The 25,333-nt window shown below is 57.8% G+C and overlaps 3 protein-coding genes and 1 long non-coding RNA gene across 9 annotated transcripts in view; 3 read left to right on the top strand and 1 right to left on the bottom strand.

Annotated features, from left to right (window-relative positions):
• BRD4 (bromodomain containing 4) overlaps positions 1-5,229 on the top strand; it is a 43,228-nt gene extending 37,999 nt beyond the window's left edge. For all 3 annotated transcript variants that reach the window (XM_067733043.1, XM_067733045.1, XM_067733044.1), the window contains exons 15-20: positions 1,968-2,080; positions 2,179-2,341; positions 2,475-2,605; positions 2,750-2,955; positions 3,038-3,278; positions 3,618-5,229. In XM_067733043.1, coding sequence (XP_067589144.1) covers positions 1,968-2,080; positions 2,179-2,341; positions 2,475-2,605; positions 2,750-2,955; positions 3,038-3,278; positions 3,618-3,686 — 923 coding nt within the window. In that variant the 3' untranslated portion in view covers positions 3,687-5,229. The remainder of the gene's footprint in view (positions 1-1,967; positions 2,081-2,178; positions 2,342-2,474; positions 2,606-2,749; positions 2,956-3,037; positions 3,279-3,617) is intronic.
• Positions 5,230-7,802: 2,573 nt separating this feature from the next.
• EPHX3 (epoxide hydrolase 3) lies at positions 7,803-11,990 on the top strand. The gene is made up of 7 exons (XM_067733032.1): positions 7,803-8,972; positions 9,149-9,234; positions 9,605-9,762; positions 9,870-9,998; positions 10,914-11,017; positions 11,095-11,231; positions 11,325-11,990. Exons 1-7 carry the CDS (start codon positions 8,730-8,732, stop codon positions 11,548-11,550), a joined length of 1,083 nt encoding a protein of 360 aa, XP_067589133.1. The 5' UTR covers positions 7,803-8,729; the 3' UTR covers positions 11,551-11,990.
• A 287-nt stretch (positions 11,991-12,277) lies between these two features.
• LOC137222188 (uncharacterized) lies at positions 12,278-15,352 on the bottom strand. Of its 2 annotated transcripts, none has more exons than XR_010942369.1 (3): positions 15,089-15,352; positions 13,878-14,993; positions 12,278-13,417 (listed from the first exon to the last, which is right to left on the bottom strand). It is a non-coding gene; the product is annotated as an uncharacterized lncRNA (long non-coding RNA). The 2 variants fall into 2 exon arrangements; XR_010942368.1 differs by having other exon boundaries at positions 12,278-13,414.
• Positions 15,353-20,572: 5,220 nt separating this feature from the next.
• The window catches only part of NOTCH3 (notch receptor 3), a 33,890-nt gene continuing 29,129 nt past the window's right edge, over positions 20,573-25,333 (top strand). For 2 of the 3 annotated variants that reach the window (XM_067733031.1, XM_067733029.1), the window contains exons 1-2: positions 20,573-20,745; positions 23,382-23,460. In XM_067733031.1, coding sequence (XP_067589132.1) covers positions 20,631-20,745; positions 23,382-23,460 — 194 coding nt within the window. In that variant the 5' untranslated portion in view covers positions 20,573-20,630. The remainder of the gene's footprint in view (positions 20,746-23,381; positions 23,461-25,333) is intronic. The other variant, XM_067733030.1, reaches the window with a different exon arrangement.

The raw sequence follows: 25,333 nt of genomic DNA, 5'->3' as shown, positions 1-25,333 counted from the left end.
AGGCTCTGGGTTGGTTGGAGAGAGGCAGCTGAAAGGGGGCGATGATACTTGATGCAGTGTTTTAATCAGGTGTCCATCTTGCCTGCAAGCCGAGATGACAGATTAAGGCCCCAGTGGGCCATTTTCTTGGAACTCACAGTCAAGTGCATTAACAGTGCATTGTGATACCTGCTAAGTGAGGAGGCCAGAAGCCCAGGGGAGGCACGTGCTCCGCCTCTGGGGATTGGGGCAGGCTTCTTGGAGGAGGTGACCAGAGGATGAGCAGGAGTTAGCTTAACAAACAGTGGGGTGTGAGGTCCAGGCCGAGCCATGAGCAGGTCGGGGCAGTGTGGTCTGTTCGGGAACCTATGGAAACAGGTGCTCGGCTTTTGGTGTTAGGAGGCCCCCCTGGTGGAGCTGGGAGGGAGAATTAGGCTGAAGCTCACAGGTAGCTCACGACTCACCCAGGAATCATTGCTGTCTCCTGCTCCCAGTCTCCAGCCTGATCTAGGCTGCCATTTTCCAGTCAACAGCATTGGGCAGGCCATGTCCTCTTGCTTTTCCTGGGCACTTGTTTTCTAGGTGTCTCTGACCAAAATGTTTTGGCTGACCACGGTGGGGCAGTGTTCTAGTAGATGCCTCATGGTGTGGTGACACATTGACGTTCTTGGACTTGGCATGTAGATCATGCAGCCTGGCTTGGGGGTGGGGGGTGGGGGGTGGTATCCCGTGAGTGCCGCCTACAAATTGAATAAAGCTGTTGACTTTAGGCTGTGACTGCTCCTAAACCCAGCAAAAGCTGCCAGGTGCCAAGTGGATCACTGTGTACCCTGAGCTGAGAACAGCTGGCTGTCCTCCCTGGGAAAGACCAGTGGTGGTCCCAGCAGCTCTGCAAATGTGCCTGTTTTCCACCCTCAAGCAAGACAGGGTTTCCTTGTGGAGACCAGTAGTGGGCAGGTGATGAGATGCCTTCGGAGGAGTCAGCACTTGTGGTGGGTCAGGGCAGGTCCCCTCTGGCTACCTTTGCTTAGAGTTTCTGGGCCCATCTCTCCCCGAGTCTCTGTGGCCTGGAATGAGTCACAGGGAGTGACATGTGTTGGAGCATAGCTGGGGGCTTTGGGCCAAAGACCAAGTTGTTGGAGTCCAGGGAGGTTTGGCAAGCATCCCTGGGCACCAGGCCAACTTGGAGGCACCGCCCCTGAGCTACTGGGCTCCCCTCTAGGTGCTGCTGGATGAAGCTTCTAGCAGGCAGGAGATTTCTGCAAGTCATAGGCTTGAGAGCCTGTCATTGCCCAGGTCGGCCTCAGCAGGTGCTCCCAAGGGAACCACCCAGACAGGAGGCTGTTGCAGTTGTGTGTTTGCAGATTGCTGGCAGGCCCAGGCCAAGGCTGCCTGGGTCCCCCCAGCCTTTGGTTGGATGAAGGTGGGTGGGCTGGCCCACTTTCTCCAAGAACCATGAGCCCAACACCTGTTCTGCCAGTTCTGCTGTGGTGTAGGCCAGGTCCAGGCTTCTCCCCATTGTGTGGGCCTTGCAGGTTGAGTTGTATTGGGGAGGTTCCTGGGGATCTAGCCTTAGGCCCGAAGCAGCTGTCCAGGCAGACCGGCCTAGCCACATGGGGACAGCCGGGAGCCCAGGCTGCCTGCTCTGTGGGGTTATTGACATCCCTTGTATTTGACCTAGGCCATACCATAGGACCACCTGGAGAGCTTTTAAAAGATAATCAAGCTCAGATCCCACCTGGGATCAGATGTATCTGCGCTTCCTAAAGTTTACTAATGGAAAGTTTTTTTTCTGACACACAGTGGTATCAAACACCAGGATTGCACTCATGGCTCCACAAAGCCCTGCTGCACTCTGAGCACAGGGCCTGACATGCAAGGGACTGAGCCGTTGTGGGGCTTCCCTTGGGTTGGAAGGGCCTGGCTGGGCCCAGGGCCGGCGGCCTCCATACCAGGCATGCTGATAAGCTCCTTGTCCCTTCTCCTAGGTCACCTCCGTGAAGCCCCCTCCCCGCTTATGATACATTCCCCCCAGATGCCACAGTTCCAGAGTCTGACCCACCAGTCACCACCCCAGCAAAACGTCCAGCCTAAGAAGCAGGTAAAGGGCAGGGCTGGGCCACACCCCCAGGGATGGGCGTAGGCTGGGGCCAGGGGCGCCCATCCACCTCACCAGCTGCCATGCCTGTGCCGTCCCAGGAGCTACGTGCAGCCTCCGTGGTCCAGCCCCAGCCCCTGGTGGTGGTGAAGGAGGAGAAGATCCACTCACCCATCATCCGCAGTGAGCCCTTCAGCCCCTCGCTGCGGCCAGAACCCCCCAAGCACCCAGAGAGCATCAAGGCCCCCGTCCACCTGCCCCAGCGTGAGTGCCCTCTCCAATCCCAGCTGAGGTTGAGGCCCCCAGGCCTGCACTGGATGTGAGCTTCCTGTGGGCCGGTCAACCGTGCCCCACTGAGGTGGGTTGGGCCCAGGCCCATGGGCTATTTGTGTTCCAGGGCCTGAGATGAAGCCCGTGGATGTCGGGAGGCCTGTGATTCGGCCCCCTGAGCAGAATGCACCCCCACCGGGGGCCGCTGACAAGGACAAACAGAAACAGGAGCCGAAGACGCCAGTTGCACCCAAAAAGGTAGGAGCAGTGGACCCGTGAGTGCCCCTGACCCCCACCCCAAGGAGATGCCTTGGTAGCTGTGTCCTCAGACTTTGGGCCTCTCTGGAGGAGTCCAGTTGCAGCAGGGTCCCTCACTGGCCCCCTGGTCTCTCTGCCTCGCAGGACCTAAAAATCAAGAATATGGGCTCCTGGGCTAGCCTGGTGCAGAAGCATCCCACCACCCCGTCCTCCACAGCCAAGTCATCAAGTGACAGCTTCGAGCAGTTCCGCCGGGCGGCCCGGGAGAAGGAGGAACGCGAGAAGGCCCTGAAGGCGCAGGCTGAGCACGCAGAGAAGGAGAAGGAGCGGCTCCGGCAGGAGCGCATGAGGTGGGCGCGGGCTCTGGGCAGGTTGTGGGGCTCCCAGGGCTTGCACTCATCCCCACGTGACACGGAGCCCTGCTCTGCTCAGGAGCCGAGAGGATGAAGATGCGCTAGAGCAGGCCCGGCGAGCCCACGAGGAGGCACGCCGGCGCCAGGAGCAGCAGCAGCAGCAGCAGCGACAGGAGCAGCAGCAGCAGCAGCAGCAACAGGCAGCTGCTGTAGCCGCTGCCGCCACCCCCCAGGCCCGGAGCTCCCAGCCCCAGTCCATGCTGGACCAGCAGAGGGAGTTGGCCCGAAAGCAGGAGCAAGAGCGAAGGCGCCGGGAAGCGGTGAGCTGGGGGACTCTGGTGGCCACTGCTGGGCAGAGATCCACCCCTGGAGGAGTTGAGAAAGGGGACCCTGAACCTGGAGTGGGCAGGGAGGCTCTCTCCCCAAGAAGTGGGGTGCAAGCAGAGAGCCATTGGGTGGGTACTCAGGGCAGAGCTCCTTCTTATGTGCGCCATGCTGGCCTCTGGGCCTCAGAGGTGCTCTGGCCCAGTGCAGGGGAGGTTTTGGGGTGTGGGCCCTGAGGGAATAGCCCATGCTGGAGGTCAGGGGTGAGGGTTTGGGAACCACAGCAAGGGCAGGACACTGAGTTTCACTCTCTCCTGCTCTCCTCTCTCCTCCAGATGGCAGCTACCATTGACATGAATTTCCAGAGTGATCTATTGTCAATATTTGAAGAAAATCTTTTCTGAGAGCACCTAGGTGACTTCTGACTTTGATTTCCTGGCAAAACGTTGACTCTCCATAGTGTTAGGGGCAGCAGTGGAGGCAGTAGCAGTGGCAAGGGGGTAACTCCGGGCCTGGCTCTCCTGCATGCTATGCCTGGGGCAGGCCTGATGGGCAGCTGAGGACTGCAGAGCCTATCTGCCTTACAGCCAGCCGGACGTCCCGCCACCCCCACCCCCACCCCGCCCCACAGGACGTCGGCTCAGAGCACGCCTCGCCACGAGCAAGTGCCGGCCAGACCCAAGCCCCAAGTCCCCACGTGTGGGGCAGAGGCCCTTCTCTCTGCCAAATGTCTACACAGTATACACAGGACATCGTTGCTGCCGCCACCGTGACTGGTTTACTGTCCCCAAGAACGTGACGTTTGTGACGTCCTGCCCGCCGGGAGTCCTCCACACCCCAGCTGCCCCTGCCCTCACCCAGGAGACCAGGGCAGGCCTGCAAGAGCTGGTGGTGGCGAGGGCGCTGGCCCACCCCCTTGCTGGCACTGACTTTGCCTTGAACAGACCCCACCCCTCCCTTCCTCTCCCCCCACAAGCCTTTAATCGAGAGCCGCTCTCTGTAAGTGTTCGCTTGTGCAAAAGGGAATAGTGCCGTGGAGGTGTGTGTGTGTCCATGGCAATCTGGAGCGAGGTGACTGTCACACGCGCGTGTGTGGGCCGGCCTCGCCCGGCGAGTGAGGCCACCAACCAAAGTCAGTTCCTTCCCACCTGTGTTTCTGTTCTTTTTTTTTTTCTATATATATATTTTTTGTTGGATTCTATTTTATTTTTAATTCTCTCTTCTCCTCCAGACACAATGGCACTGCTTATCTCTGAAATGGTGTGATTGTCTCCTCATTGAGCGGCGGCTGCCACCGCGCTGTGGGTAGTGTGTGACCGTGGCTGTACTGTGTAGTGAAACATAGTTGGCATATCTTTGTTTGAAGTTTGTTGGTGACTCCACCAAACTGGTGTAAAAAAACTCAAAAAAAAAAAAAAACCCACAAAAAAAAACAAAACAAAACATACAAAACACACAAAAAAACTGCCTATATTTTACTCAGTTTCAAACTTTACTAGTCTATTTTTAATTATAAAACCAGAAAGCCACGTTTTCTTTTCCTTTTTTTTTCTCCCCGCCATTCGTTGGCTGCTTCTTTGTTTTTTAACGTCAAATCTGTTTCTGAGTTGTTGTTGTGTTTTTTTTTTTTTTTTTTTTACCAGGAGAGGAAGGGCCAGGGGACGTGGTGGGCACAAGGGGCCAGGGGCCACAGGCCACAGACTGAGGCAGAAGCTCCCCGCCTGGCGCTTGGCCCTACCAACCGGCTGCCCCTTCCCCCGCTTTTTTTTAATTTTATAATTGGAGCCCTTGGTGAGGTTACGTGTGCCATGAGAACCCACTCTACACCATGACGCTGGTGCCTCAGTGTTGGCCAAACTCTGGAGTCACTGACTGGTTTGACTTTCATACGGTGAATATGCATTTGGTCTGTACTGATCATGGAATAAACACATCTCTCTTTTTTAATGCTGGCGTCTCCCTGACATTTCTTTGTGAACCACCTGTTGGCCTAGGCTAGGCCCAGGGGCCCCCCACACCACCTCTGTACAAGATCTACCGACAGGGGACCACGTGTCCTGTCCCTACTGTCCCTGGGCAGGAGCTGACCCCTATAAGCTGAAGCTGTGTCAGGGAGCCCAAGTACCCATTCTTCCTGTGGACCCTGGCCTAGGTTGGCTTCTTCCAGCAGAACCTGGTCAAACTCCAGACAGTGTTCTTCCCCTTTGCCCTTCCTCCATCTTGGTCCCCCACTCGGCCAGAGGACTTGAGCCACTTCTCCTACCTTGCCTGCCTCTACTGAACTACTCCTTTCGTTTAAGCTCAGGGTTAACCAGTTATTCTTAGATAAGTGTACATCCCCCAAAATAGGATCCTCGCCCCCCACCCCCCCAAGCACACACACGCACCCATTCCTCCCTGAGAAAGCCTGCCAGGTGGACACCCTGCAGTCTGCCCGTGTACCCATCTGTACACACGCGCCCCAGCCACAGGGCAAAGGCAGTACCCAAGAGCGGCCCCCAGGATGTAGGATGAAAGTATGTGATTTATACGTATGCAAAGACACAAAGTGATTGAAACATTTCCAGCACTATTAACCCACATCCCACTTTCTGTTTTTCAACCAGAAAGACCCTGTATCTTGTGTTCGGAATCTGCCAAACCTCTCAGCTAATGGTGTATGTAGTTCAGGCATTCAGCCAGAGACCTGCCCCACTCCTGCTACGCAATCCTGCCCCCTTTCCCTCCCACAGCACTTCCTCATAAGCCACTGTGCTGGTTCAAGTGTGACTTATATTTTGGTTCCTTGGGGTTTCTTCCATCTCATCCCACCTCCTCATTTTTGTTCCGTGTTTTGTTCAGAAACTTCCCCAGGCCAAGTCTGACTGTTTAGCTGGAGAAATGGTTTTGTCTGCACCTTCCTTCTAAAGATTTAATTCTGCTATGGCCCTTTCCACACCTCCCTGATGGGTGTTTCTCTTAACTGGGTTGTAATTAGAACTTGGATCTACTATTTAATTTCTTTGGCCATTTCCCAGTCTCTCCCACAGTACTAGAAATCTTAGTTCAATACAAGAGTTAGAGGTGTGTACAAGCCCATACTGTACTGTATGCACGGATCGCTTGGCCAATAATTATGTCAGTGAATCTGAGACTTGTATTAAACACCTTAGACATTTGTAGAAGGGAATTCGTAGACTTTTCACTTATATACTAAAGTTTTTTTTTTTGTGCAGTTCTCATTGCAAAAATAAACATTTGTACTGAATATAAAATTATCATCCTGTGACTACTGCGGTCTTTTTGCTTAAGGGTAGAGATTGGGCGGGGTGGGGGGGGCGGTAGCAGGAATGTAGGAGTCAGTGTTCTGTAGCAGCAGCAGAAGGGAGGTCCACAGACACCCACCAGCCATGGCTGGTAAATGCAGCCAGGTTAGAGGACTCAGGAGGGATACCGGGATCATCAAGTGGTTGGAGAACTGATTTGATGGAAAACGTAAATGAAATCAAAGCCATGATACAGGCTAATCATGCAAGAAAGGGTGGGTGATAAATGCAAGGCAAACAAACGTTTGTGCAATATAGACGTCTCTTCCGCTCTGAGATGCATTGTTAATGAAGCAGAACCACATAAACCACTATTTCCCTTTAAATAGGGACCTATGGACTTACTTATGGTCCCAGGACAACTATAATGTTTAGCAGCTTTGAAACTACAAAGGTAAGGTTAACAGTGGTAGGTGTAAGGGAAGACGGGAGGTGATAAAAAGGGGGTAAAGTTAGAGGAAACCAATAGGAAAACTAACCATGGATACAGCTCCTGCAGTGGTGGTGACAATGAGATAGTCAATGCCCCAAGTTGGTAATCAAGAAATAGCCACATAAGCACATGTAGAGATAGCTAAGTGTGCGAAAGAAGAAAGCGAAAATCGTTCCAGTGGCTGCCTCCGGTCGGAAGGAAAGATGGAGCCGAAGACTGCTGCTTTTCTCAACTCCTGGATTGCTGTTGAGCCAGCTGTTAGGCTTTAGGCAAATGACATTAAGTCATTTGCCGAATTTCAGGCTCTTGGTCTATAATACGGGAAGGTAATAATAGTACCTACACTTAATAGGGTTGTTATAAGGGTTAAATGATGAGCGACCTTGAAATGTTCAGCATCTTGGGAGGAAGGTTGCGAAACTGGAGGAGGAAGAAGCTGCCCTGCTCGCCCAGCCCTGCTCTGCTTCCTCTTTCGCCCAGAGCCCCAGTGATGCGACCAGCCCCGTTCTCCGGCGGCCGGGGCGGGCCCTGCCCTCTAGGAGTTGGTCTCCCCGCCTTCTTTGGTCGCCATTGGCTGATCCTCGACCTCACCAACTGCGGATTGGGTCCCGGGCGGGACCTGTCGTCTGCACATCAATGACCGCCATTGTCCAATCACAGCTGTGCAGGGGCGGGCCGACGCGTCCGCTGGACCAACTGGAGGCCAGCGTGGGGTAGAGGCAGCTGGACCACCGTTGGAACCAGGGCTTGGTGAAGGTGGTGCCAGGTCTCTCGGAGCCAGACCGAGGGGAGGGTCGCGCGCTCCAGGGCGGGGAGCCACCAGAGGGGGGCTGGCGACAGGGGCTCCCGAGGCTTCCTTGGGCCGCGGCGACCGCCCGCGCCTCCCTCCTAACCCCAGGCACGGCACTGCCTGTCCCCCCCTTCCGCTTCCGGGCCCACCTGACCCGCCATATTAGTTCTGACTCCGCCCCTCCGTCTCATTGGCCCGTACCCAGGCCGACTGGCGGCTCAATGGCCCAGCTCTCGCACCGAAGTCATCCAGGCCCAGCCTCGGGCCTTCTTCGCCCAACGTTAGGCCCGCCTTCTCTAGGCTCCACCCTCATTCCCACCCTCCTAAGCCACGCCCCTAACCCATACCTCGCTCCTAGGCCTAGTTGGGCCCACCTTTCCAGCTGGTAGGCCGCACCTACCCTGCATTGCCCCGCCCCTTTGCTCTAGGCTCCGCCCATTTCACCCACTGCACCTCCTGTCTCCCGTTCTTGCAGGACCTGAGCTCCCTCTAGACTTTAGACCCCACCCACACACCCAACTCGGGAGTCCTACTAGGCCCCGTCCCTTTCTTAAGTCCCGCCCAAGCCTTTCTAGGTCCCGCCCACAGCTCTAGCCCCTAGCATCCCTTCTCCCCAAGGCTCCACCCCAACCACACGAGCCTGGTCCTCGCAGGCTCCACCCCCGCACCTCAAGCCTTGCTCCCTGTCACTGTCGCGCCTGGGTGTTTACCTAGCCCTTAGGTGAGTCGTTCGCGGTGGCGGTTTCGGTCTGAGCCGCCCGCCTCTTCTCTCGGTGTGTTCCTCAAACCCCGACAGCACCGGGGAGCCCCAGACCAAAGGCGGCGGGGTCCCCAGCCCGGATCCCGCCTCGCTGCTGCTGCCCGCGTCCCCCGCCCATACACCCCAGACGGCATCGCGGTCGTCCCAGGACGCGACGACATGCCCGAGCTGGTGGTGACGGCGCTGCTGGCGCCGTCGCGCCTCACTCTGAAGCTGCTTCGTGCCTTCATGTGGAGCCTCGTGTTCTCGGCGGCGCTGGTGGCCGCAGCTGTCTATGGCTGCATCGCCCTCACGCACGTGCTGTGCCGGCCCCGACGCGGCTGCTGCGGGCGCCCCCGGCGTACCCCACCCGCCTGCTTGAGCGACCCCACGCTGGGCGAGCACTGCTTCCTGACTCTCAGGGTGAGCATGCGGGGGCGCCGCCGGGGTTTCGAGGATCGAAGAGCCTGTTGTGGGGACGGTGCGGGGGTGGCAAACGGTTGAATACAAGTCTTGGTGTGCACGTGGCCTGGCGGAAGAGGGGTGTTCAAGCCCGGGGAAGAGGAGATTCCCAAGTCTCAGACTGTGCCTTCCCCCAGAGTTCGGGCCTGCGTCTGCACTATGTCTCCGCTGGACAGGGCAACGGGCCCCTCATGCTGTTTCTGCATGGCTTCCCGGAGAACTGGTATGTCTGAGGCCCAGAGGCCAGGGACCCACAGGGCTAGGGGGAGGTGAAGCCCGGACCACCAGGGCACCAAGGAGGCAGGGACAAGGGCTGGGCAGACTGGGGGTGCAAAGTATATAGGGTCTAGATAGGGCACTCGGGGACAGGGGTCTACATGAAGACAGATGGGGACAGGAGGCCCTGAAGGGATGGGATGAAGAAGTATCCATGTTGAGGCTGCCCTGGATCCATGGCGCAGCCCACCTGCTGCGGTTCCCTTCTGGGAAGTTCAGGGCAGGAAGGTGGGGTGGCCCAGGGCCCCTGCTGGGCGTAGGGCAGAGGTGTATTCTGGGGACCCTGACTCAACCTCCCTCCCTGGACCGCTTGACAGGTTCTCCTGGCGCTACCAGCTCCGGGAGTTCCAGAGCCGCTTCCATGTGGTGGCTGTGGACCTGCGGGGATACGGTTCCTCTGATGCACCAAGGGATGTGGACTGTTACACCATCGACCTGCTGATGGCAGACATCCAGGATGTCATTCTGGGCCTGGGTGGGGATGTGCCCCCCCATCCCAGCCCTGGTGTCTGTCACCCCTGCCTCACCTCTTCCTGGCATCTCACTTACACTAGTTCCTCTGACCCCCCCCCCCCCGCCCAGGTTATTCCAAGTGCATCCTTGTGGCCCATGACTGGGGTGCACTCCTAGCCTGGAATTTCTCCATCTACTACCCATCCCTGGTGGAGCGGATGGCAGTGGTCAGCGCTGCCCCCATGTCGGTGTACCAAGGTGTGTAGGGGAGTCCGGGATGCTGGGATGTGCCTGTGTGAAGGGGTGTGTGTCTGTGCCCGCACTTCTTTGTCCACCAGTCAACACTGCAGGGGCTGGGGACACAGCGGTGAACCTGGGTCTCTTCCCCCGTGGTGCTCCCAATCTACAATCAGTGACAATACAGTGCTCATATTTTTGTGAGCACTTACAGGTTACAATTGCTTTGACAAGGAGCCTGCATAGAGTAACCTACACAAGCATCCTGAGCTATGAAAGTGTTATTATCCCCATGGTCCAGATGGGGAAGCAGAGGAGAGAGAGGTTAATTTCCTTTCTTCTGGCAGGGAAGACATAGATAGCTAAGCAACTACAATAGCATGAGATGCCATCTCTGGCTACTCACTGTCCATCACATCACCTGATTTGAATTCCCAGAGTTGTAGTCATAGCTGTATGATCTCTTTCTCTTTCTTTCTTTTTCTTTCTTTTTTTTTTTTTTTTTTGGTGGTGTTCTTTTCTGTCCCCGTCTCCAGCTTCCTGAGGGCAAGGGAGTTTTGTCTGTTCCATTCACTGCTGTGTCTCCAGAGTCTAGAACAGGGCCTGGTACACAGTAGGTGCTCAGTAAGTGTTTGCTGAATGAAGCAGGGGAAATGCATCCAGGCCTGGGCGGGGGAAGCACGCCAGTGGCTGTGGGGGCTCCCGGGAGCTGTGGAGGAAAGTGCCCCCATTCTGTGGGTACAGTGACCACTTGTCAGAGAGGCAAGCTGGTGCCTGGGCCAAGAGGAGCGTCCAGTGTCCTCACAGGCTCAGGCCGGTAGCAGTGGCATTCCTGAGTGTTGGCATATCTGTGTGCATGACCTGGGTATGGGTAGAGTGCAGAGGTGTGGGGCCACCCGAGAGCCAGGCCTCATGCCTGCCTTCCCTTCCCCCCAGACTACTCTTTGCGCCACATGGGCCAGTTCTTCCGTTCCAACTACATATTCCTGTTCCAGCTTCCCTGGCTTCCCGAGAAGTTGCTGTCCATGTCTGACTTCCAGGTGCAGTAGGGTGAAGGCCCAGGGCTGGGTGGAGGGTCGTGGGAGGGACTGAAGGCAGCGTCCTGCTGTGTGCCCAGATCCTGAAGACCACCCTCACCCACCACAAGAGGGGCATCCCACATTTGACCCCCAACGAGCTCGAGGCCTTCCTTTATGGCTTCTCACAGCCTGGTGGCCTCACTGGGCCCCTCAACTACTACCGAAACCTCTTCAGGTAAGGCCAGACCCAGGGCAGAAGCTCAGGAGAGTTCTGGGGGTGCGGGTGGGGGCAGTCGTCCTTCTGCCGGCCTGTCTGTCTTGATCACAGGACCTTCCCCCTGGAGCCCCAGGAGCTGGCCACACCCACCCTGCTGCTGTGGGGGGAGAAGGACCCCTATTTTGAGCAGGGGCTGGTGGGGGCCATCAGCAGCCGTTTTGTGCCAGGCCGGCTGGAAGCCCATATCCTGCCAGGCATGGGGCACTGGATCCCCCAGAGCAACCCTGAGGAAATGCACCAGTACATGTGGCCCTTCTTGCAAGACCTGCTTGACTAGCGGCGCTCGCTCACTGGCTTGCACGCACCCGGGCGTTCTCACAGTGTATCTACACGGGTGAACTTCTGATGCACACAGGTGTGGAGCTCCTAGATTGCACACAAGTGCATCTGTGGGTGCCCTCAGGCACACCATCCCCATATGCTCACGCACAGTCATGAGTGTATGCATGTGTGAGCAAGCACTTTGACCCCAGGAACCAGGTACGCCTCTGTGTGGAGCTGGATGCTGAGTGTCCCATCTCTCCCCTCCATGAGGCCCCACTCTTCTCACCAAAGGCAGTGCCCAGAGTTGCATAGACCATGAACTCTGACCTGGCTTCCACCTCCAGTCTGAGTCTTCAGCTAAATACTGCTCTGTCCAGTATAGTACTGGTAGCCACGACTGGTTATGTCAATTTAAATGCCAATTAATTAAAATTAAATACGATGAAAAATTCAGTTCCTCAGTCACACTAGCCATATTTCAAGGGCTGAATTGAATCAGAGTAGAAAGTTCTGTTGGACAGTGCTGATGAGGGTATTCCTAGCTTAAGAGTAGGGGGCTGGCTCCTGACAGCTCACCAAGGGAGGACCATCATGGGCAGGCAGGTGGATGTCCAGACTCCTCTCCAGCCAGGCCCTGGGCAGCTCCCATGATCTCCCTCCTGGTCATGACTCCAGGCCTTATGAGGTCAAGTTCTCTCGCCACTGCCTGGGAAAGATCCCTGGAAAAACAGCTCTTGCTGCTGATTCTTTCTGGGGACTCCTGGCTCCAGCCTCCAAGTGAGGGCCATACAAGCTGAAGATGAACCACCCAGCCCCAGGCTGGTCACAGCAGTAACTTCTATCTCCCTAGCGTTTTCCTGGCCTCTGGGAACACTGTCATGACTTGCAGCAGTGTGATAAATCAGTCTGGGGACCCAGCAGACCTCAGAAATACATTCTCTTATCTCTGGGATGGGCCTGCCTGGCCAAAGCCTGCCTGCTGGTCACCCGCTCTGTCCTCCCTTGTCCCCAACGTAACATCCTTTCACTCATCGTATGTGTCAGGAGCTGTTCTAGGCCCTAGGGATAGGGTGCGAACAAGGGCAAAGCCCCCATTCTGGAATTAACTGAGAAGAGGCAGAGAGAGCTATGCAGGTGTGTGACAGGGCTCAGGAAAGGCTTCCCTACCTGGGGTACAGACCTTTCAGGGAGTGGGAAGCAGTAAATAGGAAGGTCAGAGGCTGGAATAAGCTTGGGCTACTGGAGTAACAGCGTGGAGATTAGTGCCTGCTGCAGCAGAGCGAGAGGGGGAGGCGTGTGGAAGAAGAGGCCACAGCCAGACCGCCAGGGGCTTCGAAGAGTTTGGATTTGATTCTCAAGGGAAGCCAGGGAGGGTTTTCAGCAGGGGAGGGACATGGTTTGCATTTTGAGAAGCTCCCTGTAGCGGCTGAACAGTCCCACGCAAGAGCGAGAGTGAGGAGACAGGCTCAGGGCTGCGCACAGCTTCAGGACCGGACGGTCCAACAGCCCTGACAAGAGCCGGAACCCCCAGGGCCCTACCCATCCCGCCCCCCGCCAGGGTGGGAGCAGTGCCCCTCTGGGGCCGGGGAAATGGGCGAGAGGAGGAGGGAACCCGGGACCTCAGCTTGGGGCGAAGGTTTGGGGCGAGGAGGCCTGCGTGCAGGATGAGGACCGTGCGTCCAGGGGGGGCGGTGGGTCTGGTGACCGTTGCCAGGGTGACGGGGAAAGGGCTGATGGTTAACCGGAATGGGTAGCAGTTGTCTGGGTGACCGAAGAGGCCCAGGAGAGGGCTGACGGGAGGCCTCGGACAGTTGCCGGGGTGACAGGGTCCGCTGACGGTTGCCAGGGTAACGAGAAGGCGCCGTCTTCCTCCGCTGCTGCTGGCGGGAGAAAGGCGGTGTGGTGGGGAGGGGAGAAAAGCGATCGCGTTGATTGGGCAGGGTCCTGGAAAGTGAGCCAATAGCGACTAGTGGCTCGGCCGAAACCCGCCTCTCCCAGCCTGAGCCAATCCGGGAGCGTCTTTCTTAGAGCCAGGGGCTCAGAGACCTCATCTCTTCATGAGGGAGGTGGCCCCCGGAGGGTTTGGACTCTGTCTGAGGCCCCTTCCAGGCTCAGCCTCTCCCTCTCCCTCTTCCTTCTCTGAGCTCCCGCCTCCAGATCACCTTACATCCTTTACTCACTCATCATTCATTCATCCGCTCACCCACTCATTTACCTGTCCTCGCTACCAGCTGTAATCCGTGGCCCAGCACCAGAGGAGGGACGGGGGAGACAAAGCCGGGCAGACTCTCCCAGCCCTAGGTGGAATGCGGGCCGGGGGGTGAGGGGTGGGGCACCTACCTGGAGGAGGGCAGGGAAGGCCTTAGAGCTGACTCCTGCAAGAATGTGCTCCAATCCACAGAAGCCTCCCATGCACGGGTGATTTAGCGTTTCTGTGAGACTGGGAGGAATGTTTGGGATAGGAAGACATGGGATTACAAAGGGCTTCGAATGCCAGGCCAGGAGCTTGCTCCCAGTGTGGTGGGGACCGCAGGGGAGGGTCCCGGACAGATCTGTGTGTCTGGAATATTACTTCGGGGTTGGTGAGGGGGCAGGACCAGGGACGGAAGATTGAGGGTGGGGAGGCCTGGAAGGAGGATGGGCATGGTCCAGGCAGTAGAGGATGAGGTCTAAGTCCAGGCACTTGGGGGAGGAGCAGATATGCAGGGAAAGCCAGAAGCAGGTTTTGGGGCATGTTCAGCCTGAGGGGGCTGGACCCCTGAGGCAGGGACCTAGAAGCACCTTTGTCTTTAATGGGTTAAAGACAAAGATGACCGAGCAAGCATCCATGTACCGTGGGGTAGAAGGGCACTGAAGCTGGGAGAGAGAATGAAGTCTCCCCAGAAGAAAGTGGAGAACAAGACTGGAGACTGAGCCCTGGAGGCCCCCAACATCTAAGGGACAGGCAGAGGAGAGAAACCAAAGAGGTAGGAGGGGAAGCAGGTAAGCATGATGCCTCAGCAGTGGGGGGGGGGGGGAGGTCAGGAGGAGGGGCATAGCCCATGGTGTCAAAAGCTGCTGAGAGATTGAGCCATGCAGATCATGAGGGCGGAAACCTGAGAGTGGGGGCTGAGGACAGAGGGCTTGGATGCTCTGAATGTGGTTAAGCAGGGATGGGAGGGAAGAGTGGGGACCCCAGTCAGGATCCTGGAGGGAACAACTGGCACATTCAAATGGGACAATTTGAGGCAGGTTTGCTTCAGGGACCATATACAGCAGGCAGGGTTTGGGGAAACCAACAGGGGTTCGTGCAGCACCCCCAGCGAGCACCCCTGGAGAGCCATTACCATCTCCAGATCCCCCTGACCTGACGGGGAAAGGGGAAGGAAGGATGTTAGCAGAACTCAGGGAGAGGTTTGTGTGGACTATGTGGACAGGGCCTTTGGTCAAGCAACACAGTCAGCCGAGGTGGTGACCCTACAGGGAAAGATACAGGAGAATTAATATCTTGTTCTCTCCTCCCCCCCACCCCCACTTCATCTCTGCCAGTGCCTCCTATTGGCCAAACCCACCTGGAAGCCCGAGGACAAGGATGTCCGTTGATACAGTCTGTAGAGGTCAGCCTCTTGGGGCATAGAGCAGAGTGGAGAAGGGGAAGAACGGAGGGAGCAGTGCGGGGGGGAGATGCAGGGGAGAGAGACAGGAGCTTGGGGAAGGGCTGTGTGTGTGTGAGATGAGCGTTTGCTGCAGATTTCACTTTGTCACAGAAGAGACCTCAACCTCTGGCCACAGGAGGAGGTAATGAAAAGCCCTAGGAAGGTGCTCCCCTTCTCTGAAGCAGGAGGAAAGGTGGGAGGACAAGTGCCACACCTGCAGGAAGGAAGGAAGACAAGTTTCAGCAGCCAGGGAGGCAAGGAGGCAGTTAAAGGACATTGGAGTGTCATAGTTCAGAGGTGAGCTGGAGGAGGTGGGGTCCTGGGTGAGGCCATGGATGAGGAAGGCTGGAGTGGTCTGAGCCCAAAGCCCATGAGGCCAAGACCTCCATTGGATGTCCTGCCCAGTGGAGGGTCTTAAGGCAGGGAAACCACTGCCTCCACCCCAGAAGGGGTGGGGTACGGCCTCCCTGCTTCCCCTGCCCAGAGCGGCAGAACCAGTAGGTGCTTGATAACAGTTAAGTTCCCTTCTTTTCATTCCCCTTTCTTCCACATTCAGCCCTCACATCCACTCCTCCTCTAGGAAGCCCCACCAGCCCCCATCCCTTCCTCTGACTGAGCTCTGATCTAACGGAGGCCAGACATGTCTGTGTCCAGACAGGGACATCTCAAAGGCTGGCTCTGAGCAGGTTCGGGTCCCAGCTCCTGGGTCCTGCTCTTCCCCCGAGATGTGCTGGGTATATTCATTCATTCAACTGACAATTATTTTACCTACTATGGGCCAGGCTCTGTGCTAGACATTGGGGATTCAGTAGTCAGCAAGACAGAGGCCCACAGAGCTCAGAATGACGTGGGAGCCAGGTAGGGTCACATGGAGTGGTCGGAGTTGAAACGGAAGAGGCCGTAGGAGCCAGAGGAGACCATGGGAAACTGCAGGGAAGGTTCCCTGGGAGAAGAAATGGCAGTGTTATTTTTTCCAGCCTCGATCACATCAGCTTCCCCTGCTAAAACCCTTCAGTGGTGTCCACTGTACTTTTCATACAACCCCAGACCCTTTGGCCCCTTGGAACTTGGCCCCCATCAGCTTCCCTGAGCTCCCTCCCCTTGCTCACTCTGCACCCAGCATCCTGGCCTCGTTGCTGTTCTTCTTTTCTACCCACCCCTTTCTCCTCTGGGCCTTTGCACTTGCTGTTCCCTCTGCCTGGAACACGCTTCCAGGCTGTTTGCCTCGCTGGCTTGTTCTCCTCCTTCAGATCTTAGTTCTAATGTCCCCTCGTCAGCGAGGCCTATCCTGACCCCCTAGAGCTGAAATCTCTTCATTTCTCATGCACATTCTATAGTTCTTATTTGTTTGTCTTCTTGTTACTTGTTTGTCTCCCCTATCAGGGCAAAAACCTCTGTCTTTGTCACCTCTACCTATCATAGGGCCTGGCACCAAGTAGTTAACTACTCAGTATACGTTTGTCAAATGACTGAATGAAGGTGAGAAGAGCTGGAGGGTCAGAGTGAGCCGTCAGGTGAATGGAGTCTCCCGAATATGAGAAAGGTGTTCCTGGCAGTGGGCACAGCCTGTGCAAAAACCGGGAAGCCTGGGAGACAGGGAAGGGGAACTGGCAAGGTGAGGAGGGTGTCACTCTGGGCAGCGGGGAGCCAGGGAGGCAGTGCAGTGGCCTTGAGCCACTTGAGCATGAGAGAGCCCCAGGGAGGCAGTGGCCAGGATAGCTGGCTGGGTCTGCAGCCCACAACCCCTGGGATCCAGCCTTCCCACTGTTGCCCAGGCCCCATACCCACCAGCTCTCTCTCCTGCTGGTTCTTGTTGGGCTCCCATGGCCCACTGCCTGGGTGTGACAGCCTGGCCCCAGCTTCCATGTGTAGAGGACAGGACTGTGGTCCCAAGAGGATAAGCCAAGGGCACGTTCTCAGGTTCCCGGTCAGTGGGCCTGGGCCCAGCAGCTGTGTCTTGGCTTGGCCCCAGGTCCCGCATCCCTGGGGACTGAGCTCATTGAGGAGAAATGCAGTCCCTGGCCAAGGCAGCCGGCAGGGGCAGGGGAGACGGCTCAAGCCCACCCCTACCCCCACCACGTTGGGAACTGGGCAGCTGTCTGCTGCAAAGCCGTGGGAATAATTGCTCCGACTGTCCTGTCCCTCAAGGATCCAGACACCTTGGGCTATTCCGGCCACCGTGGCTGGAGGGCGGCAGAAACCTGGAGAGGGGACGCTCACCTTCTGCCTTGCTGAGTGGGTGCCCTCAGAGTTTGGAGGCTTCAGAAAGGGACTGACACCAGTAGGGTATCTTCCTTTTGTCCCCACTCCCCCCATGCTGTACTCACCATTACTGCTCCCTCTCTGTCTCTGTCTGCCACAGACCAGGGGCCATTGGATCAACAGGGTAGCAGACTTTGGACTTCCTGCCTAGCAAAATGTGTGTCCAGGTTCTTGGTTGCTCCTTGTGACAGGGAGATCAGCACCTATGAGAGCATCTCTTCCAGCAGAAAGTCCTTTCTCAGATGGGTCAGGGGAGGAGCTAGCCCCCACTGCTGAAGACCCTATCTTTGCCCCCTGGACCCCTAGTCTCTGGACCCCCAGATCCCTAGAATAGTACTGAAGAGAGTGGTCTGGGCCCCCAGTGGTGGCTCTTCTGGGCTAAGCATCCCAACTCCTTCAGCCACTTCCGGAGTCACCAAACTCTCCCATGTTGCCCCCTTAGTGCCCACCTCATGCTGGGTGATGCCTGGCGCCTCGGGAGCCCCCAGTATAGAGGAGCAAAGAAAGAGCAGGATACAGACACCCCCAGCCCCCTGTGGACAAGGCCGAGCGGTAGGGCAAGAGGGCACTAGGAGAGCTGGTGGTGGGGAGCAGAGAGGGCTTCCTGGAACTGGAATCTTGAAGAATAGGAGTTCATCAGGTACAGGAATGGAGGACGGATAGGCATTCTAGAAAGAGGGACCAGCATGGAGAAAACAGCGGCATGTGCAGGAAGTAGTAGAGCATTCCCTATAACTAGAAGGAAATGCATTTTTATTTATTTATTTATTTTTGGCCACGCTGCGTGGCATGTAGGATCTCAGTTCCCTGACCAGGGATTGAACCCGGGCCACGGCAGTGAAAGCCTGGAATCTGGGACTTCCCTGGTGGTCCAGTGGCTAAGACTCCAGGCTCCCAATGCAGGGGGCCCAGGTTCGATCCCTGGTCTGGGAACTAGATCCCACATGCCACAACTAAGAGTCTGCATGCCACAGCGAAGATCTAGCATGCGGCAACGAAGATCCTGCGTGCTGCAACGAAGACCCGGCGCAGCCAAATAAATAAATATTTTTTAAAAAGGAAGAAAGAAAGCCTGGAATCCTAACCACTAGGACACAGGGGAACTCCTATGAAATGCATTTTTAAAGAGAATACATCTGCTGTGAGTTCCTGCTTGGGGAGGAAGCAATGCAAAAGGGTCCTTCTAACTAGCTGGGTGTCCCAGGCAGAAACCTGAGCAAAGGCCATGAGAGTGCAAAGCCTGCTGGGTGAAGATGGAGTTTGCCTCAGTGTGATGATGAAGGGGACAGAAGGGGCTGGAGAGGGGCTGAAGGCTCTGAAAGCAGGGCTGGGGGGCTTGGATTTCCTCCTGGGGTGACGGGCATGGGAAGGACTTAGGCGGCACCTGCCCCATGGGCCTGTTGACTCAGCACACTCACAGTGAGTAAGCCCTTCTTATTGTGCAACTCTTGTCCTTTTCTCTGCCCAGTCCCCACCCCCATTCCCACCCCTCTCACTCCACGTGGCCTGGAGTCACTCAGACTTGGGTTCAAATCTTAGCTCTTCCTCTAGAAAGCCTTCAGCAAGTCACCATAAGATGGGCAGATACCCACCCCCATGGGGGCTGACCCATAAGATGGGTGGATAGCTCTCCTCCCAGATGGAGGTTGCACTCACACGTTGAGAGTGGCAGGACATCCTCAGTTCCTGTCCCCTGTGGCTGGGCTATCTGCCAGCCTCAGCAGGGCTGGGGGTCATCTCCCATACTGGGCCCGGTCAGTTGTGACTGTCTCCCACCTTGGTGCCCCATGCTTAGGCCCAGTGTTTAGCTGCCTCATGGGCGACGCTCAGGCTCCTCGGTTTCAGCACCTCACCCCCAACCCATTCCTCCCTGCAGCCTCATCACCGAGCCAAATACTTACAGGTCAGCCTGGCCTCTTTCTCCTCCTCCTCCTCCTCAGGGCCAGCCCGAGCCCTGAGCTGCCCACTCTCCCCTCCCTCCCGACTTGACTCTGCCCCCTCCACTGGGTGCAGACCTGTCTCTGCTGGGATGTCTTTCTTCCAGTTCTGGGCTGAGCCCCTCTGAACCCTTCTCAGTGACGCCCTCCCTGGGGGAGGAAACTGTATCCCCAGCCTCTGGAACAAAGCCGGACATAGAGCTGGAGCTTTATATTTATTTGTTGAATAAATGAATGAATGAATAAGTAACCCCCCCTCCCCCAGCAGAGCCCTCACCGACCCCTCTGCATGCCCTCCCCAGATTCGTCCCTCCCTCTGGCCCAGCCCTTAAGCCCACAGTGCTGGGGGTGTCTGTGTCTGGTTTTTTCTTCCCCAGACTGAGAGCTTCTCTAGGGCTGGGCATGGGGCCTTTCTGGGGCCCCCATTCTTGCCACAGGGACAGAGCCCACTGCAGGGTGGCTTTGCAGTATGACTGATTTTGGAGAAGACAGTTTGATCAAATTGAGCAAGACTGGCTGATTGGCAAAGTTGTGTAGGGTATGGGGTGGGGCTGGGGGGTGGGTTGGACATTTGGGGTTCACACAGGGTAGTGAGGAGGAAGGGGTTGCTTTCAGGGAGGGCTGAGAGTAAGAAGGGTTGTGGGTGTTTGGTAGCACACGTGACTCCTAGCCTGTGTCTGAGGTCGGAGGCTGCAAAAATCGCCTAAGGCTCAAGGTCTGGCGGGGCCTGAGTTTAGAGTTTGTGAGTGTTTCAGATTTTAAGTCCCCAGGAAGCTCTGTGCATGCCTCTGCATTTGTGCATCCTGGCTGTGTGTTCATGAGCCTTGCAGGACGTGCCTGGCTTCAGTTTCGGGGTGTCGGGGGTGGGGGAGTATCTGTGTTTGCGTCTTGGCTCTGTGTGTGTCTCCCGCTCTGGATGGGTGTTGGGGAGCAGGGGTGATGTTCAGGAGGCTGGGTGTGTCTGTCACGCTGTTTGGGCCCGCGTCTCACCGCAGAGCTGGCCTGAGTTTCCAAGAGGGTCTTCGGGTCCCAGGCTGTGTGGGTGGAGGGTGGGCAGGGACCCCGGGAGGCCAGGCCGGGGGCGGGGGAGCTCAGGGCTGGCCCCGGGGCGGAGCGAGCCGCCCAGGGCTGGGGGCGGGGCTGTCCGGCAGTCTCACTTCAGCGAAGTTGGCGGCGCGGAGGCTGGCCCCGGACGCGCCAGGAGCCCAGGGAAGGAGGGAGGAGGGAGGAGGGAGGAGGAAGGGTCGCGGCCGGCCGCCATGGGGCCGGGGCCCCGGGGCCGCCGCCGCCGTCGCCTGATGTCGCCGCCGCCACCCCTGCCGTCCGTGCGGACGCTGCCCTTATTGCTACTGCTAGCGGGGCCGGGGGCTGCAGGTGAGGGGCCGGGACCTGGCGGGCGGGATGGGGTGAGTGGGTGGGGGAAGGGTAAGAACGGAGTGCCAGGCCTCCCCGAGACTGGGGCTGGCGGGCCTGGGAACCAAGGACCAGAGAGCAGAGAGAGGGAGCGCAGGAGCCCGGGGACTGTGTGGCAGTCCCGGGGGTCAGGGACCCAGAATTGGGAGTGGGGGCGAGGCAGGACCCCAGAAGCCCGAGGAACTGGGGCCCAGGGGAGATCTGAGCTGGGAATGAAGGGACACAGGAGCCCAGGACTGGGAGCTCGAGGTGCGGGGATCAAGATTGGCGCGGGGGGTGGTGGTGCGGGGGCGTGGGTAACCAAGAATCTGGGGCTCTCTCACAATCTACGCCCGTCTGGAGTCCTGGGAAGGTCACGATTGGAACCCAAGTACCCCCACGTCGGGGACCCCTCACACAAAAGCCCCCCACCCTACTCCGAGCAGGGCTGGCCGGGCGGGGGGCGGGGAGGTGGCGCGAAGTTCTCGGAGCTCTAAACTCGGAGAAAACTTCCCAGGCCGGAGCGCGGCAAGACCCGGACCCGGACCCAGAGCTGGAGCTGGAGCCAGAGCTGCGCCCGCGCCCCTTCCCCCTCCCGCGGCCCCGCTCCCGCCCCTGGCTGCCAGGACCGGACGGCCCCGGGACCCCGTCCCCGCCTTGGGAAGGGAGGGGAGGGCAGGGGGCGCGAGCCCACGTGCTCCTCTCCGGCTCCGGCGCCCCCTCCCCGCAGCCCGAGCCCCTACCCAGCCTGCCGGGGGACCCCGCCCCTCCCCCTCCCCACTCTCCCCTCCCCCGCCCGGGACAATGGCCGCGCCGTCTAGACACCCCCTCCCCCCGGCCAGCCTCGCGCTTTCTTTGCCAGACAAAGCGGGACAGCGGCGGGGCCCGGGCCGGGGCTGCAGGGGTGCACCCCGTAAAGGGAGGCCTGGCCGGCAGGGAAGGGATGCGGGCCGAGTAGCCCTGGCCCTGGGTCTCTGGACCCTGACGTGGGGCTCAGCACTGGGAGGGGTGGGGGCTGCGGGAGGAAATGGGCCTCCCCAGCTCAGCCCCGGGGTCGATGGGGCAGGACCAGGCAGGAGCAGCCGCCCCCGCGAGGCCAGCGCACACCCACATGGCCTGTCACACATTCACAGGACACACAGTCTTGGGTCGCACATGCAGAGATGCGGACGTGCGCGTGCGCACACACGCACAGAGTACACCTGCAGAGGAATACACCCAGCTCACACAAGGCACAGACATACACAGCTCACATGGGTTCACACTCGCATGCACATACAGTGACACATGTTCACACATACCCTGCACCACCAGCCCAAGACCTCACACACACTGCCTGCACACACTCAGATGCACATAGATGGAAGGACATGCCTACACCCAGCTCACACATGCAGACAGACGGGCACATCCAACCCATACACAGACACACCCAGGCACACAGAGGTCACACACAGACACACAGCTATATACCCAGATACATAGTTCACATACATGGACACACAAAAAGTTTCAGTCTATAATCCTCTACATCCATGCAGGTCACGCAAACACACATGTGGCTCACAGGGCCCACAGCTCAGCAGGGCCCACGGCTTGTGTCATGTGGCCCCCAGTGTGAGTTCGCAAACACCCACGGGCTCCTGTCTGGGTAATAGTGTCCTGTCTGCTTGTCCCTTGAGGAAGGGGACAGAAGCCCTGTTTGGTGCATTCCCATGTCCAGCTTAATTTGTTCTATCTCTCCCTTTTTATCTGTCTCTGTCCATCTCTATCTCCTTCTCTCTGCCTGCCTGCTTCTAGTTTCCTCTTTTATGTCTGTCTCTGTTTTTCTAATTTTCCTCTTCCTCTCCCTTTCTCTCTCTCTCTCTCATACATGCACACACAGGCACACATGCACACAGCAGCCCCACACCTGCTGGCACACACAATTCTCCACTAGCTCACACCCCGCCACGCCCCTGACCCATCTGACAGGACAGTTCGACTGTGCCACACCCCAGAGGGACACAGCCCTCAGGGATGGCGACGCTGGACAGGGCAGCCCACATCTTGTGCCGGCTGCCCCTCCCTTCAATACAAACCCTATCCCTGCAACACCCAATGCTGGAGGCACATGGAGTACATGCCTTGGCATCTCTCCCCAGACCTAGCACACAGGCCTGCCCAGCTGGAGTAGATGCCCAACATCAGCGGAAGGAAGACCCATATGCCCCTAGGACTCCCCGCCACTGCCCCCTCCACAACCCCAGGATCTGGGCACACAGTCCCAGACCTCCCTTCAACACTCAGCAGCACCCTCACTTCCTGCCTCAGCACCCCCCCCCCCCCGCATTCTGGCAGCTTCTGAGCGCCCACATCTGGCATAAGTCGGCCCCTCCTCCTGCCCACCCCTGCCTTGTGGTTCCCAGGGCTCGAGCTGGCAGGGACAGCTGCAGCCCTAACAGCTGGGGCCAGAGTGGGGGGCCGTGGGAACTGTGGATGGGGGGCTCCCAGCACTCGCAGAGACGCCCCCAGCCTGGCGCAGCTGTTGCCTGGGGGAGGAAAGGAGGGAGTCTCACTCTGGGCTGGGGTTCCTGGGTGCCTTCCTGACACCCCCACCTTCCTTCACCCCTACCCAGCGCCCTCTTGCCTGGATGGAAGCCCGTGTGCGAATGGAGGTCGCTGCACCCAGCTGCCCTCCCGGGAGGCTGCCTGCCTGTGAGTGCCTGGCTCTGAGCCATGAGTGGGCCCTGTCCGGGGAGGCGGTCTGTCTTCTCCCCCTGCCTCTGTGTTCATCACAGAGGCTTCTACCACTTCCTACATGTGTGTGGCTTGGGCAACCCCTTGTTTCCCCACTGAATGCAGCAGAGTTAGGAGCAGAGGCTCTGGAGTCTGCCTGGCCTGGGTTCAAATCCCATATCATGTTGCCGATGGCCTGAGACTTAAAACTCTTTAAGCCCCAGTGTCCCAGTCTTAAAAATGGGCCCATCTAGAAAAAAAAAAAAAAAAAAAAATGGGCCCATCAACGCCAACTTCACAGAATTCTCTGCTGCCTGAGGTCTTGTGTAAATCCCCTGATGGACAGGTAGTTACTCAATCAACGAATTTTCAGGCACTAGTGACAGTGGCTTGGTAGTAGTGGGTACAGCATCTGCACATTCCCACATCTCAAGATTTAGTGGTGGGGACACAAGAGCCCTGATCTGCCACTTTCTTGCTGTGTGACCTTGAGTGAGTCACTTCCCCTCCCTCAACCTCACTGATCTGTGACACAGGGTGCTTCTCCTTGGCTTGTGACCAGAAGGGGCCCCCAAAATGCAATGTTGGATAATGCAAGGAAAGACAGAGGATTGCGGGAGCAGGGCAGGGCCGGGCCTGGGATATTGCTGAGCAGAGGCAGACGGAACTCAGTTTGAATTCTGGCCTCAAAGCAAGTGCTTTGAGCTCTCTGTGCCTTAGTTTTTGCATCTGGAAAATGGGGCAATAATAGTTCCCTCCTTTATGGGGCTGACTGTAAAGATTGAGACCCTTCCTATGGTGCAATCAGCATAGTGTTGGGCATTCAGTAAATGCTTAATAAATGGGATTATCATTATTAATAATGGTAGGGACACAGGAAATAGGTGCCATAAGGTGGAACCTCTCAAGGTTACGGGGAAATGCTTGGTTCCTTTCTATAATATTATCATTAGTAAAAGCAGCTCACCCACTAGCTGTTGATCGATTCATTAATGTATCCATTTATTCAGCAACATGTGTGCCAGGTCCAAGCTGGGTGGTCTGGGTTGACGTTAGAGCCCCTTTGAAGTTACACACGCACTTTGGAGCACCACTGTGGCTCACCTGGGTGGGGGTCTTAGCCTGGTTGAGCGGGTTCCTCGGGTTGGGACGGTGGGAGTCGGGGGTAAAGTGGGACCTTACCCAGAGCTACTCATCTGGGAGGCGGAGCCGCGTGGCCGGGCGCCTGCGTTTCGAGCTCCGCGCCTGGAATGCTGCCGACAGGTGAATGCGCCCGCGGCTGCCCCGCCCCTCGACAGGTGAATCACCGGCCCACGCGGCGGCCCGGAGCCCGGATCGCCCGGAGTGGAGAGAGCTCAGTCCCCAGACCTGGGCCGTGGGAAGCACTCCCCACGACCCCCACACCCAGTCTCCTTCAAGGTTCCAAATTCTCGTGTCCTTTCGGGGTCGCCCCAATCTGTCACCCCTCCATGGATCCCCCAACTCTCCCCTTCAAAGTAGGCTCTCAAACCCTTGTCTCTATCTCTTAGTGCTCGCCTCCCCAGCCAGTCCACCCCGCCAAGTCCGTGCTCCGCCCGCCACACACACACCCCTGCCCCCGCCCGTCTCCCGCAAAGCACAGGCGGTTGGGTGGGGCGCGGGCGAAGCTGGAACCAGCCAGACCGGTCGGCAGGGGCGCGGGGCGCAGAGCGTGGGAACCCGCCCGGGGCGCCGGGAGGGGGCCGCGCGGCCACGCCCTGCCTGACGTGGGCGGGGGGCGGTGCGCAGTTCTCGGCGCCCAGAACAGCACTTCCTCTCCCGGCGAGCAGTCTTGGCTGCCGTCCTTGGCCTGAGGGCCTTGGGAGAGGGCGCT

Source organism: Pseudorca crassidens, chromosome 3 (genome assembly GCF_039906515.1).
Source record: "Pseudorca crassidens isolate mPseCra1 chromosome 3, mPseCra1.hap1, whole genome shotgun sequence".
Lineage (NCBI taxonomy): Eukaryota > Metazoa > Chordata > Mammalia > Artiodactyla > Delphinidae > Pseudorca > Pseudorca crassidens.
This window is presented reverse-complemented; position numbering and strand designations above follow the sequence as displayed.

Bases quoted from the DNA above. Each gene is read 5' to 3' on its own strand.
- EPHX3 (XM_067733032.1), top strand. From the start codon at position 8,730: ATGCCCGAGCTGGTGGTGACGGCGCTGCTGGCGCCGTCGCGCCTCACT. The intron at 11,018-11,094 runs GTGCAGTAGGGT...CTGTGTGCCCAG, and splicing joins TGTCCATGTCTGACTTCCAG to ATCCTGAAGACCACCCTCAC. The intron at 11,232-11,324 runs GTAAGGCCAGAC...TCTTGATCACAG, and splicing joins TACTACCGAAACCTCTTCAG to GACCTTCCCCCTGGAGCCCC.